Source organism: Monodelphis domestica, chromosome 4, assembly GCF_027887165.1.
Source record: "Monodelphis domestica isolate mMonDom1 chromosome 4, mMonDom1.pri, whole genome shotgun sequence".
Lineage (NCBI taxonomy): Eukaryota > Metazoa > Chordata > Mammalia > Didelphimorphia > Didelphidae > Monodelphis > Monodelphis domestica.
In genome coordinates this window covers 239596913-239611360 of record NC_077230.1, presented here as the reverse complement: position 1 = coordinate 239611360, position 14448 = coordinate 239596913, and the positions used below count along the sequence as shown (strand labels likewise).

Below are 14448 nucleotides of genomic sequence, written 5' to 3'. Positions count from 1 at the left end.
GAGTAAATATTCAGAAATGGAATGAAAATGGAGCAGGTACAAGGGACTATGGGGTGAGGAAAATCTCTCTTCTCAATACATTCTCTCTGCAACTTATACAATTAGAAAACTGTCTAGAGCAGAAGAGTCAAACAGACCTGAAATTGCTGAATCAAATTAAAATGTAATTGGAAAACAGTGAAATAAATAAAAATACAATAGAACAAAGATAATGTTAATGTGACTTTTTAAGTCAACATGTAGCCCACCAAGAATCCTTATGTATGATCTAGGGACCCCATTTTTATCTGGGTTCAACAACACTAAAGCTCTGCAAGATTGTGACTTGCCCAAGTTCACAAAGTCAGCATGCGTCAGAGGTGGAATAACAACAACAACAACAACAAACATTTATATAGCACTTGCTTACCAGGCAGTTCCAGGCACTGTTAGTGCTTTACACTCATTTGATCCTTACAACAGCCAAAGCAGGTTGGTGCTATTATTATCCTCATTTTACAGATGAGAAAACTGAGGCAAATAGGGTTAAGTAACTTGCCCAGAGTCACACAGCTTTTAAGTGTGTGAGGCTGGATTTGAATTTGGGTCTTCCTAACTATAAGCTGTGACTAAGGGAATGGCCAAGAGCAAGGAAAATATGAAGTTGGAAGGGATGCCTCAGAAGAGGGGCAAATGGAACATTCATAGGACCTGCAAGGGATGGGAGAGTTCCATGAATATTCAAAAAGCAATTGGATCCAGAAAGATCTGTTCTTATCTGGAACTCTGTGGGGAACGGGGTGAAGAAAGTACTCATCTCCACATCCTTCTGCTTGAACTGAATGAAGATCTCAATGCGCAAATGAAGCCAACATTTGGAATAGAGACTATTTTTTCCCTTAGGGGAACTCAGAGCATATTCCATGAAGAGGTTTCCTCGGTCAAGCCCTCAAGAGTTGTATTAGGAAAGAGATAGTAGGGACCTTCCTTCTTCCCTCTGCCCTTTCCCTTCCTTTCATTTTCTCATTCTTTCAACAACCCTATACTTCAATAAATTAGACACTTTGGGTTATAACAGATATTGATTCAGAGTTTATATAGTAGGAGGGGAATTTCAATCTATCACGTAAGAAGGAGGCTATAGGAGAACAGACTTACCTTGTAGTCTGAACTGTCTGACTCCATTGATAAGAGATCAATTCAGTGGAAGAAAGAGGAAGTGTCACACAGAACTCAGTCCCCAAAACAGCTGTTCACTAGTTCTTTCCTTTTTTAAGTCCCCCTCACTATTACAAAGCCTAGCTCATTATCTATTGTACCGTCAAAATAATGATGACAATAACTGATATTTATTTAGTATTTCACTCTGGGCCACCAGCAGCTTCCTTCAGCCTGCATGGGCCACGTTCTTTATGGTTAGTGGATGAAATAGTTAATTATCCCCCTTTTTTCTAAGCAGAGTATGTCACTCAATTCTATTAAGACAGATAAAGGAAAAGTCTCGCTTGCTCTTATAGTTTCTGTTCTCAAACCAGAAAGTTAGAGAAGTTAAATGAATGACAATGAGACTGAAATGGGTTCAGTTTTGAAGAAGTTTCCATTTTAACAAAGGCAACAAGGAACTCCTAGAATTTTTCGAGCTTCTGATTGACATGGTCAGACCTATCACTTTAGCATCTGTGTGGAGAATAATATCCAAATGAGTAGAGAGAGATTTGGAGAAGGGATATCAATTAGAAGGCTGCTCTAACAGTTTAGGAGAGAGGTGATGTGGAGCTGAACTAAGGCCAACCAATGGCTGCAAGAGTAGAAAGTGATGCATAAGAGAAAAGTTATTCAGGTGTGTGTCTACTCCCCTTTGCCAACACTCACCAACCCTCTAACTTTCAGATCTAAAGATTTCCTCCCTGCCCACTATTCCCATGTTGTTGTTGTTGTGTCTTTTCATTTCCTATCTGACTCTTCTTGACCCCGTTTGGGGTTTTCTTGGCAAACATTTTGAGTGGTTTGCCATTTGCTCCTTGAAGGTAAGAACTGTTTTGCTTTTTTAATTTTTATATGATAAAAGCAGATCCAAAAGAGGAAAGAGTCAGGAAAGCCCCAAGAGGAGAGAATAGTCAGCAATATCAATGCTGTAAAGAAGTGAAGGAGAATGATTGAGAAGTCATCAAATTTGGTTCTTAAAGAGATCACCTAGTAGAGAGCAATTTCAGGCAACATCTAGAACAACAAAAAAGATTGCTTTGTTGGGGTGAAGGGGTAAAGTTGGTTGCAAAGAAGCTCCCTAATAACTGAGACTGCCAATTTGGGTATTTGTATCTCTAGCGCTTGACCTAGTAACCATTTAATGGAGGGGGGGAGGGGGGGAGAGAGGTAGACAAAGAGCAAAAACAGCTGCCTCTTTCCCATCTTATTCATCTCTGAGATCTGCCTCTCATTCCTCCATCTAAGCATCAACCCATAAGTTATTGACTTGCCCAAGATCACACAACTAGTGAGTGTCCTTCCCACCACCCCGGCCATCAGGCAGCTCCTACTTCTGGCATGTTTCTACTACTATACCGACAGGAGACTGCCACTAGAGATCCAGTGCTAGAGAGGGTGCCCCACAGCCTCAAGACCCGCAGCCCCAACACCTTTCTGGCACCAAGCCCGAGCCACACCAGAGCGTTTGACCCCTCCCCCTGCCAAGGTCAATCGCTCACTCTACGGCCGGCCAATCCCCTGCCCTGTCCTTCTCTTTAACCAATCCCCGTCCCATTCCTACCTGGGCCCGCCCCTCCCCCCACCCCCGACCGCCATTTCGAGTCGGAGAAGTTATTCCTTTGGGTCTTTGGAGCTGGAGTAGACCGGAATCCTCTAAACTCCGAACCCTAGGGTTGAACGGCTAAAGAATAAAACTTAAGAGGTCCAGTTGAAACAGGCGGGCTGCTACGGAAGCTGGAGCGTCTTTGACTCTGGGGCCGGCCGCCTGACAGGTGCTTGGGCTTGGGAATGGGAGATGGAGAAGGGAGGGGAAAGCGTCCCAGTGGTTACCATGGCAACGGGGACGCGGATGTGGGTGGGGCGCGAGGTTTTTGAGCCTAGAACCGGTTCCTTCCTGGGACCTGGGTTGGTTTAGACGATCTTGGGAATGCTGCTGCCTGGGCTGCGTGGAAGACTCCTGGAAATGCCCCAGGGTACGAGGGCAAACTCTTCTGCCCCGACCTGGTAAATTTAATGCCTAGTCTGGTGCGTGGCGACCGGAGTCATTTAGAATCACTTAAGAGTTATAACCTCTGTGATAGGGCAAGGATTTTTAACCCGAGAGTCCATGAATTTAAAAAAGAAAAAAAAGTTTTTATTTTTAATATTCATTTTTGAAAATTTGGAATTCCAAATTCCCTAGCCCCCTCCCCACCCATTGAAAAAGAAAGCCAAATGATATCAATTATATTTGTGAAATCATGCACAACATATTTCCAAATTATGCATGTTGCTAAAAAAGACAAGAAAAATAAAGGACGGAAAAAATATGCTTTACTTCATCACTGTTCATCAGTTCCATAGACATACATAGCATTTTTCTCCATGAATTCTTTAGAATTGTCCTGAATCATTGCACTGATTAAAGTAGCCAAGTCATAGTTTATCATCATTACAATACTGCTAAAAACATAAACTTGTTTTTAAAAATTATTTTATAACTGTTTCAATATAATTTAGGCTGCTGATTGGCACAATGGATAGAATATTGGACTTGGAGTTTGGAAGACTTGTGTTTGAATCCTGTCTAAGGCACTTACTCTGTGTGTCTCTTAATCTCCTAGCCTCTTTACTCATCTGTAAAATCTAGATGATCATAATACCTACTTCTATGTAAACAGCTATGTAGTATTGTGAGTTCTAAATAAAATTTTTTAAAATTATTCTTAGCTGCATCTAACTCTTTTGACTCCATGGCTATCCATGAGGTTTTCTTGGCAACAATATTGGAGTGGCTTTGCCATTTACTTTTCCAGGGTGCCTTTTTGTTAGGTAATCAAAGGTTAAGTGACTTGAACAGAGTCAAACAGATCTAGGAAAGGTCTGAGATCAGATTTGAATTCAGGTTTTTCAGACTTCAAGCCCAGCATTCTTATCTGCTGAGTCACTAAGTTGCTTTCTAGACATACAGAGGTTAAGTTATTTGCCCAAGATCACACAGCTAGGAAGTGTTTTAGGCTGTATCTGAACTCAAGTCTTTCTGGCTTTGGCTCCAGGGCTCTAACCACTTAAAAACAGCTGCCTCGTAAACAAGATTACACACATAAAAATTCCTAAGGTTCCCTTCTATTTTACTTTGTGCATTTAAAAACATTCTGAGAAGGAACTGTCATTGACTATCCAAGGGGACTATCACAGGCAGGTTAAGAAAATTGTTGGAGAGCTCAGTCTGGGTCAGGAGGACCCCCCAGCAAAGCCCCCTTCCATCCAAATATGCCAGCAGCTAAAATTCTAATATTCTGCACTCCTGATGTTCTTTATGCCATATCTTAGGGCAGAAAAAAACCTTGTACCAGGAATCCTTGCTAGTACAGCCTCTGTCACATGCATCCAGCATATGACTTTCATTCAGTGTCTAACTCTTTGCTTAGAGTTTCACCATCTAGAAAATGGGTTAGATTTGTAAAAAGCAAAAAAGCACTTAGCATAGCACCTGACACACAACACGTGTTGTTTAAATGCATGTTCCCTTCCCCTTCCCTACCTGCCATTCCTGTTTTACTGCAGAGTTATTGTGAGGATCAAATGAAGGTAACATTTAAGAATGTAAGTGAATGTAAAAAAAGCATTTTTTGTATTAAGCATTTACTATGTGCAAAGAACTAAAAGCTGGAAATACAAATAGAAAAGCAGGATAGATCTTTATTAGAGAAAACAACACATATAGGAAAATTCAGCTTCATATCAAATAGAAAGATCCCATGGTATTTAGAAGCAGTGACAAAACAGATGGTTTTGCTAATTTAATGTTTTTTTTTTACTTATAAAATCATATCTGGGGGACAGCTGGGTAGATCAGTGGATAGAGGGCTGGACCTGTAAGTAGGAGATCCTGGGTTCAAATGTGGCCTCAGATACATCCTAGCTATGTGACTCTGTCATTGTTGTCCAGTCATTCCCAATTCTTTGTGACTCCATTTGGGGTTTTCTTGGCAGAGAAAGTTATTTGCCATTGTCTTCTGTTCACTTTCCAGATGAGGAAACTGGGGCAAATAGGGTTAAGTGGCTTGCGCAGGATTATAAAGCTAGTGAGTATCTGAGACTGGATTTGAACTTGTCTTCTTGACTCTAGGCCCAGCACTCTATCCACTGTATCACCTAGCTGCCCTGTGATTGCCAGGAGACAAGCTAAATTCAGGTCTCTTAATATACTGCCTCCTAAGAAGTTTACACTGGAAATAAGGGGGTTATCATTATTTTTGCAAATGGTAGCGATTTCATCAATTAGCAACTTCTCTTTCCCTCTTAGAAACAAGCTAAGCTTCAAGTTGCATTTAGCTATTATGAGTACATGTGAGTAGTAAGATGAAAATTGTCAATAGCTTTTGAATACCTATCACAGTGCCAAATAAGCCCCCTTCCCACCTCCTGGCAGCCATCGCTGAGAGAGAGACCCTCTGGCTTGCAGACTCAAGCCTGGCTTCAACAGTAATTCTGTTCCACATATGGTCACGCATCAACTCCCCTAACGTTCAACTTTAAGATGCCTTTCTACCTGTCTCTCTTGTTCCTGATCTGGAATAGGCTGTTTTGGTGTGCTGGCTCTGAAGGGGTATAATTGGAGGTGTACTTTAGGGGTCTTGGAGCAGTGATGATTTTGCCAGCAGGAGAAGAACTCAGAGCTCTCTGGATGGATCCACAATTAATGAATATCCATTGTCTTAAATACCAGCAGAAAAGACATAGATTACCCTCTTGTTATCCTTGACATTTATAAACCCAAATGTGTGTTAAAATAACTACTTAGCTCTTCTTAGTTTTCAGGGCTAATAGGCCTGACAAATTCCACTTAGTGCTTTATTGTTATTAATTTCCATCATTTGTTGCTAACCCCCTCAGGGATTGTGGTCTGAAATGGCTAAGGAGGAAGAAGAGAGAGACTTGCAGAAATTTCTCAAGAATGTGGATGAAATCTGTAAGTACTGGAAAATCACAAACAAATTAAGTTCTGTTTTGGGGAGTGGTGGTGGCTAAAAAGGAATTATTGCTTGGAGTTAGTTACTAGGCTGCCTGACAGGTTTATGAGTCTAAGAAAAAATGTAATTGAATTTAAACTGAAGGGATATTGAGAAATTGAATGATATTGTAGCTTTGGGGCAATATTTTCTGACTGTTAATTGGTACACGAGAACCTGTTAATGTTATGATTAGGATTCTAGTGTCAGCTCTGTCTGTATTTCAGCTCCTTCTCCCTAGTACAGGGCAAGAAGAAATTGTGGTTTCCCACTGTACCTTACACACAGAGGGGGAATATTACCTTGTTAGAGGACATCCTTCAAAGGTTGCGGTTGTTGATATCTGATAGTCTGCTATTTAAGGGAACATTTACTTCCTTTTTGCTTCTGCAAAAGTATAGGCAGCACTCTTTCCTTATGGGCCAAAAGATTAAATGTACAATTATCTCATAGACTCACATGACTGGCAAGACCTGAAGACATCATCTTGTCCATTCTAGGCAAAATTCCCCCAACTTAGTTAGAAGATTATTAAGAATCTCTACTGATTTACCAAGTACCAAAGATATTCTATAGTGTTAAAACTAGTGGTTACCTCTTTAAGCTTGAGAAAACCCTTTTTATACTTAATAAAGGAAATCTTCTACACAAGAAAAATTAAGCCTATAGAACCCAGTTACCCCCAAGAGGAGCTATAAGCCAAAGGTGTGAAGAGGTTCTAATTCATGGATAATAGATGCATGAATGGTTATAACCCTTTTTGTTCTTAAAAACCATAATTAGGTACCCCCTGTAGCTTTCTCCAGGCTAAATAATCCCTATTCTTTCTTTATTGGAACTACTTAGTCATTCTTGTTTTTTCTTGTGAACCCTTTTCAGTAAGTCTATGAATTCCTATATCCTAGAAGATTGTATTAGTAGAAAAGGTTCTCTCTCCTTTAATTGTGCTTTTTCTGATCAGTACATGTATAATTTCTCTTAGCGAATTTGATTCAGGATCTGAGTTCTGATGACATCGCTGTCCGTGACAGAGCCATGACTGAGGCAGAGAACAGACTGCAGGTTCCAAAAGACCAAGAGGAAGAGGAATGCAGGACCATTCTGAACAAAACAGTGATTAGTCCTCCACAAGCTCCTACAAAGGTTTCCTTTCTGTTAAGGAATTCAATGGACAGTGATAGATAATAGATCTGAGACACAAACATTGATGAAGCTAAAAGATGATTTTGCTATGTGGGCCTAAGATGGGCCTGACAATTTTCCATAATATTGATTTTGATTTTCTGATCTTTTTGTTCATCATTGAGCAACAACATTGAGTTCTTTTTAATAAGCTTTAGGATTTAGCTCATTTAACATTAAAAAAATTTTTTTTCAAAAATTATGACTAGATAGTACCTGGGAACCATATGTAAAGCCACAGGGCTTTGCTTATCAACTTAATTCCACTAATGAGTAGGGTTTATGACCTTTGGGAGCCTTTAACTTTCACAAACAAGCCACAGCTTGGAATGGTTAACTTTATTCTTTCATAGCAACCAGATTTATGAAATGATCTCATAATTTGTGTCATCCCAAGCAAATTGAGAAACTTTGGTATTTGATAGCAACCTTCACAAATCAGAAAGCTGAATTTGGCCCAGAGCAGTCCTATTCATATAATTGATTTGACTTCCCTTTTTGCTAGGCTACATATAGCTCATAAAATTTTCTTTTCTTTTCTTTCATGGTGACTTGTGTGACCACCTGGAAAAACAGAATGTAGATGATACAAACCAAGGTAGGGCAGTATCTCTCTTCCTAATAGGTTTTGTTTTATTGTCAACAATTTTATTGATTCTACCTCAACTTTAAGAATTGTAAGTTGTAGCTTTATGACCTGAGGAATTATGAATGGGCAAAAATCTTTCCTATTGTTAGCAGGATCATTGTTACTAGAGGTCTTCAAGGAGATCCTGATTGTAAAGATTATAGAGGCAACTGCTGTTCAGTTACAGGTTGGTCTAGTGACCACAGGGGTGCCTTATAGCTTAATTTCTGTGATTTAGTGACCTTCCAGCCTATTCTGCATTGACCTGGCAGCACTCTGAAATCTTCTTTCCTCATATCCTCACCAGCCTTCTATAAGCACCTCTTGTGCCATTTCTTAGCTACCCAAGGGATCCAGGCTTTCCTTTTTCTGCTCAGCTCAGAAGCTTTTTATTCTGCAAGGAATAAAAAAAATTCTCTTCCCCAAAGAAAAACTATTTTAAAAGGCATAATTCAAATCTGACACACAGTCATAGCCATCATGTATAATAATACATCACATACATTACCATTTAATGTCAAATTAAGAAGATGTCAGCTTGGTGACTTCAGATGCCTCCGTGCATGTGTGTGTGTGCGCGCGTGCGCACATGTCTTTGCAGAAGAGGCATGGTTACATAGAGAAGCTTTCTTCTCTCTTTGAACTAGAGAGGTGATTATAGAATTCTCATTTTTAGCTTAACCATTTAAACCCATCTCCTCTATTATCAGATGGCTTCATGGAAGTATTAGAGAAAGACGCCAGAGAACGAGCTCAGAGAAGAAAAGAAAACAAAAGCCTAGCAAATGGTAATGGTTGTAAAGGTTTGCCATCATTAGACAGGCTACTTTAGACTGAAAAGAGGCTTGGAGAACTAAAATGGGATCCAGATATGAAGGCATTGTGTTCTCAGTTGGCTGGCTTATAATAAGCCCATGGAGAGAAGATGCTGTTCAGCAAAGCTCATTTTTGAGGATACTTTCCTCTCCCATCCAACATCATGGGAGGATTGGTTGAAGGAATTGGGGATTCCTTCAACCCCCAAGAAGAGAAGATATTTGAGACCCCTGCCAGCAGGTACTTGAAGAGTTGTTATGTAGAAGTGGTCATAGACTCATTCTACATGATCCTACCATACTGATCTCCAGGAACAGTGGGCATAAAGAACAGAGAGGCAGATTTAGATTCAATATAAGGAAAAACGTAATAACAATTAAAGCCATCCAAAAAGGAAATGGACTGCCTAAGGAGAACGTGTTTTTCTCTTTACTTGAAGTCCTCAAGCTATGTAATCCACTTATTGGGGCTCATGTAAAGGTGCCTCTTTCAAATATAGTTGGGATGAGTTAGCTTCTAGGGTCCCTTCTTCCTCCAAGTGTGAAGATGTTGTTGTCTCAGGTCACATGTCCACAACAATTGCTTTATTCAGAAAGTATCTGGGCTGGTATTAGAGACAATAGGAGGGGTCAGTAATTTCTTTTAATCCTCAATGCCATCAGTGTGGCTAAACAATGTTAACAAGTACCACTGGCAGTCATAAGACATGGGGAGAGAAGAAAGGAAAGAAGCAAAATGGGAGCATCTAGGGGTTTCATTGGATTGAGAGCCAGGGCTAAAGACAAAAGGTCCTGGGTTCAAATGTGGCCTCAACCACTTTCTAGCTTTGTGACTCTGGGCAAGTCACATAACCCCCATTGTGCTTTCTGCCTTGGAACCAATACATAGTAGTGATTCCAAGACATAAGGGAAGGTATTTTGTTGTTGTTTTTTTTAAGGCCAAAAAAAATGGCATAAAAGAAGAAATGATTTGAGACAAGGGGAGAGAGTGGAGCAAACAAAAGTATTGTTAGTGGGAAAACACTGTTTATTAAGTACACAGTGGCTGCACAATGGCATTAGTATAAATGATCACATAAGTTCCATCTATCTCTGCAATCCTTGACATGGTTTCACTTCTGGAGACTTGGTCTTTGTAGCTCACTCAAGGCTGGTTCAGAGGCTTCAATTGACCCTTAGAGGGAGGATACAAAGTGAACTGAAGGTAGATAGAAGAAGGTTAACCTTGAGCATAAGATAAGATTATACCAGAGTCATAGACAAGTTAGAAAAAAATGACAAAACTTATTCTCAGAAAAGGAAGGTATGTTTAGGCAGCAGAGTGAGGTTCTGAAGGATTTTCCATGTAAAATTAGGGCTTATGTCTGTGATCTCTGTTTTCATAGCCTTGAAAGAAAAAGGGAATGAAGCTTTTCTGAAGGGTGATTACAGGACAGCTGTCCAGCTCTACAGCCAGGGGCTGAAAAAGCTCAAGGACATGAAAGTGCTCTACACCAACCGGGCTCAGGTCAGTTAACTCAGGACTTTTCTTGAAGCCAGAGTGATTCCACTGTACCCACCTATGTCTCCCATTTTTTTGGTGACCTGGGCATTAACCAGAAAGAACTCCAGGGCCTCTGCCTACCTGAACCCTGTATTTGATGTGCTGGGTATCACAGAATGGGTTCTGCAAAGAGCATTTCTCTAAAATAAATAAATACAGAAATACAGAAATGAATGAAGAAATGAATGAATGAAAGAATGAATCTGACTGTGTGCTGAATACTACTCAGTGCTAGGCAGGATACAAAGTTTAGATAGCATGTTGTCTCTTACCTCTCTTACCTTACTTATGGACCTTACAGTCTATTAGGTGGATAGCATATGGACTACTAACTAAAACATAAAATAATATACAATAAATGGGTCAGAAAGGTGAAAATAGAAGGGCTCCGTGAAGTTGAAAGGGGAAAAAATTATCCCCAACAGGTAGTGGAAAGAAGGCCATGTCATAACATTCAGAGACATGGATTCTAGGAAGAGACTAAGACACTGAATGGCCAACAGAATCTTCTGAAGGTTGGATCAATAAGACATTTATTTATCTTATGGCTTATACCATAATTGGTGTTTTTTTTTTCCCCATAATAAGAAAGGAGGGTAAAAGGGACTTCTTCCTCCTTGGAGTTCTGTCATCACAGGAAGCCTACTTTTTGGAAGTCACCTAACTTGCCTGTTAGTTTAAGATTCTGGAACCTGAATTGCCTTGTACCTAGTGGTAATAGAGCTAATTGCTTAGGGATTTAGTTTCTGGAGCCCTTTCTTCTTCCCTGCTCCTCATTCTTTAGACCTTCACTCACTTCAATAATTCCTCTAAGGAACTGATGTAATAAACAGGAAAAATACTGAAAACAAGACATGGAAAAATTGAAAAGACTGATATAGTGACAATGACAAATGAAACCATGTAGAGTACATCATAATCTCATTAGTTCAGATGCCATTAGTAATTCAGACACAAACTGAATTAAAATTTATCTTTGCTTTATCTCTGAAAAAAAGTGTTTTTAAAACAAAATGGAGAATGTAGACAAAACAGCAGAAGTCTGTTCCTTGATTTGATCTGATCTCTCTCCAAAGAAATTATAAGCTCTTTGAAAACGGCTACTTTTTCCTGGAGAGAACTATGTAAAGAGGGCCAGCTTATTTTTATAGCTGAATTAACACAATACTAGGTACATTGTAGTTCAACAATAAATACTTGTTAATTTGAATCAATTAAGGAATGGTTAGCCTGCACTAGAAAATCCAGTTCAAATGCTAAAGTACTTTTGAAGTACTGTATATAAATAACTGATGTGCTAATTATAAAGCCTTCTTAGGTACCATTAAGGCAGATCTATAAAGAATTCTACTTGTTAACACATTTTTAGCCTGGTTTTTTATAGGGGCTTAATAAGGGGAGTTCCCAGATGACCTTATTGTGTGGTAAACTTTTATTTAGGACTTTGAAAGTATCTTCCTTTGGAGGTTATGAGTGTACCCTGAACCTCCTTCAGAAAACTAAGAATATTTCCTGATAATTTCATTCATGATTGTTTAATTGGCTGGTTCAGACTTTTATGGGATGGACTATTTAGAGAGGAGCCATCTTTCATATTAACCTACAAAAAGATCCTTCAGGGGGCAGCTGAGTAGCTCAGTGGATTGAGAGCCAGCCCTAGAGATGGGAGGTCCTAGGTTCAAATCTGGCCTCAGACACTTCCTAGCTGTGTGACCCTGGGCAAGTCACTTGACCCCCATTGCCTAGCCCTTACCACTCTTCTGCCTTGGAGCCAATACACAGTATTGACTCTAAGACAGAAGGTAAAGATTAAAAAAAAAAAAAAGATCCTTCATCTTATACTCAACTTTTAATTTTTTTTTTCTGGAGAGATCCTAAAAAAGCAGCCAAGGTAGGAACAGACCTGAATGAGTGTGTGGGTGGAGGGCATCTCTCTCCTCTTCCAGTCATTAGTAGCTGTTTTGCAGCCTAGTTTTCAACCCCATTATTGAGCTGAAAAAGTTTTCAGTAATCTCTTAGTTGCTAAATCATAGAATCTTGGTGGAGACAGTTTGTAGAACCAAATAGAAATATATTCAAAATCACACCAAGTAGAAGCATGGGAACCATGGAAAGGCACTAACACCAAGGGAGACCACTTGTAGAACATAAGTTTTGAGTTTAGTCTTGAATAATATCAGGGATTCCAAGAGGCAGAAGGCGGTAAGAGAGAATACTCCATGTATAGGGGTCAACCAGTACAAAGACAAAGAGATCAAAGATGGATTGACATCTGTAAGCAATAGCAAGTGGGCCAGTATGACTGGGCCAGTGTTTGGAAAGGAGTAGAATGTGAAAAGACTGGAATGATAGGAAAAGCCTAGGTACAAAGAGTTTTAAATGCCAAACTAAGGGGTTTATATGTGGTCCTGGAGGTAATAGGGAGCCACTGGGATTCATTGAGTAGATGAGTGACACAGTTAGACCCACACCTTAAGAAATCATTTTGGCTTCTTTGTGGAGGATGGTTTGAAGTGAGGAGAAACTAGAAAGAAGACAAGCAATTAGGATACTGTTGCAATAGGCTGAGTAAGTAGGGATGGAAGCCTTAAGTAGGGTAAGAGAAAATGAGATGTAGATGAGAGATGTTATGGGGATAGAAACAACATTTTTGCAACTGATTGAATATATGGTGTGAAAGTGAAGATTCGAAAATGACCCAAAGATCTGGAATTTTATAATCCGGAAAGCTTATATAGAATAAGGCAACCTTTTAAATCCGTATCCGTTAAGCCCTACAAGGTTATAATCCTAAAAGCTTATATAGAATAAGGGAACCTTTTTCATCCACATTTGTGAAATCCTACGCACAAACTGTTATTTCTTTGTATTTCCCTGGAGTGACAGCAGTCAGAGACTGATTTGGGGGGGGGGGGTCCCTGAAGAATATATCTAGATAAGACCTGGGAGTGCCGTGCCAGAAGCCAGATATTCAAAAAATAACAAAATTACAATTGTTTAAAAATGTTTAATTCAAACCATTCAGCAATGTAGACTAGTCTATGCTTTAAATTATTTAGCTGTTAATATACTTTAATTTTTATAACTGAAGAGTCTCATTATGTATAAAAATATTCTACATAAGGAAAAGTGGTGAAAAGTTGTGATGAAACAACTCCTTTTCCATTTTAACCTAAGAAGCATTTCTTTGGAGAAAAAATAGACACACTGTAAAGCCTGGTGTTTGAAAATTGTTTGAACCATTGACTATTTTTAAAAATCCTTGTCAATATGCACACAGTGTTATAGAACACTTAATAAGGACCCTTTGAATCATGTTGCTCTGTGCTGAAGAGAAAACCTACCTTTTCATCACTTTGTTTCTCTCTTAGAGCTAATGTTATGATCAATAGATTGCTAGTGTAATTTAGATAAGTTTGAAGTTTAATTGCCATTTGGAAAATGTATGTCTATTTAAGATAGTAGATTGTAAAATAGGAGATAGTAAGATTGTAGAAAAACAATACAGAATGAGAAACTCTAAGTATAGAGGTGGAAAAGACCATGCCATGAAATTGGGACACCCTATATTGATTTTTTTTTCAGATTCCCCATCCTGAATAATAACCACATGAAATCATGGTGGTGGCTGTCTGGAACAGATGGTCACCTCTTCCTCACATGCCCTGACTTTTAAATGAAAACAGCAGACACCAAAAGAAATGGAGGGTGCTTTATGGAACAGAGAGCTCTAAAGTCATCTTCTTCAATTAGTCCATAAACCAATTCAATGGAAGCACCACATCTCAGGTTCCTTTTCATCAGAGCAAGAGCTGCACTACAGAAATTTATTAGTGCAAGCTATTGCTTGATTCTTTTTTTTTTTTTCAAACCCTCACCTTCCATCTTAGAGTCAATTCTGTGTATTGGTTCCAAGGCAGAAGAGTGGTAAGGGCTAAGCAATGGGGGTTAAATGACTTGCCCAGGGTCACACAACTAGGAAGTATCTAAGGTCATATTTGAACCCAGGACCTTTTGTCTGAAGACTTGGCTCTCTATCCACTGAGCTACCCAGCTGGCCCTTGTTGCTTGATTCTTGATCAGTGTACTTTTCTGTGTAA

The 14448-nt window shown here is 39.4% G+C and overlaps 1 protein-coding gene across 3 annotated transcripts in view; it reads left to right on the top strand.

Annotated features, from left to right (window-relative positions):
* The first annotated feature begins 2761 nt into the window (after positions 1–2761).
* Positions 2762–14448, top strand: part of TTC12 (tetratricopeptide repeat domain 12) — a 54250-nt gene continuing 42563 nt past the window's right edge. For all 3 annotated transcript variants that reach the window (XM_016433857.2, XM_007494793.3, XM_007494792.3), the window contains exons 1-6: positions 2762–2957; positions 6064–6139; positions 7162–7322; positions 7938–7959; positions 8700–8777; positions 10191–10312. In XM_016433857.2, coding sequence (XP_016289343.1) covers positions 6079–6139; positions 7162–7322; positions 7938–7959; positions 8700–8777; positions 10191–10312 — 444 coding nt within the window. In that variant the 5' untranslated portion in view covers positions 2762–2957; positions 6064–6078. The remainder of the gene's footprint in view (positions 2958–6063; positions 6140–7161; positions 7323–7937; positions 7960–8699; positions 8778–10190; positions 10313–14448) is intronic.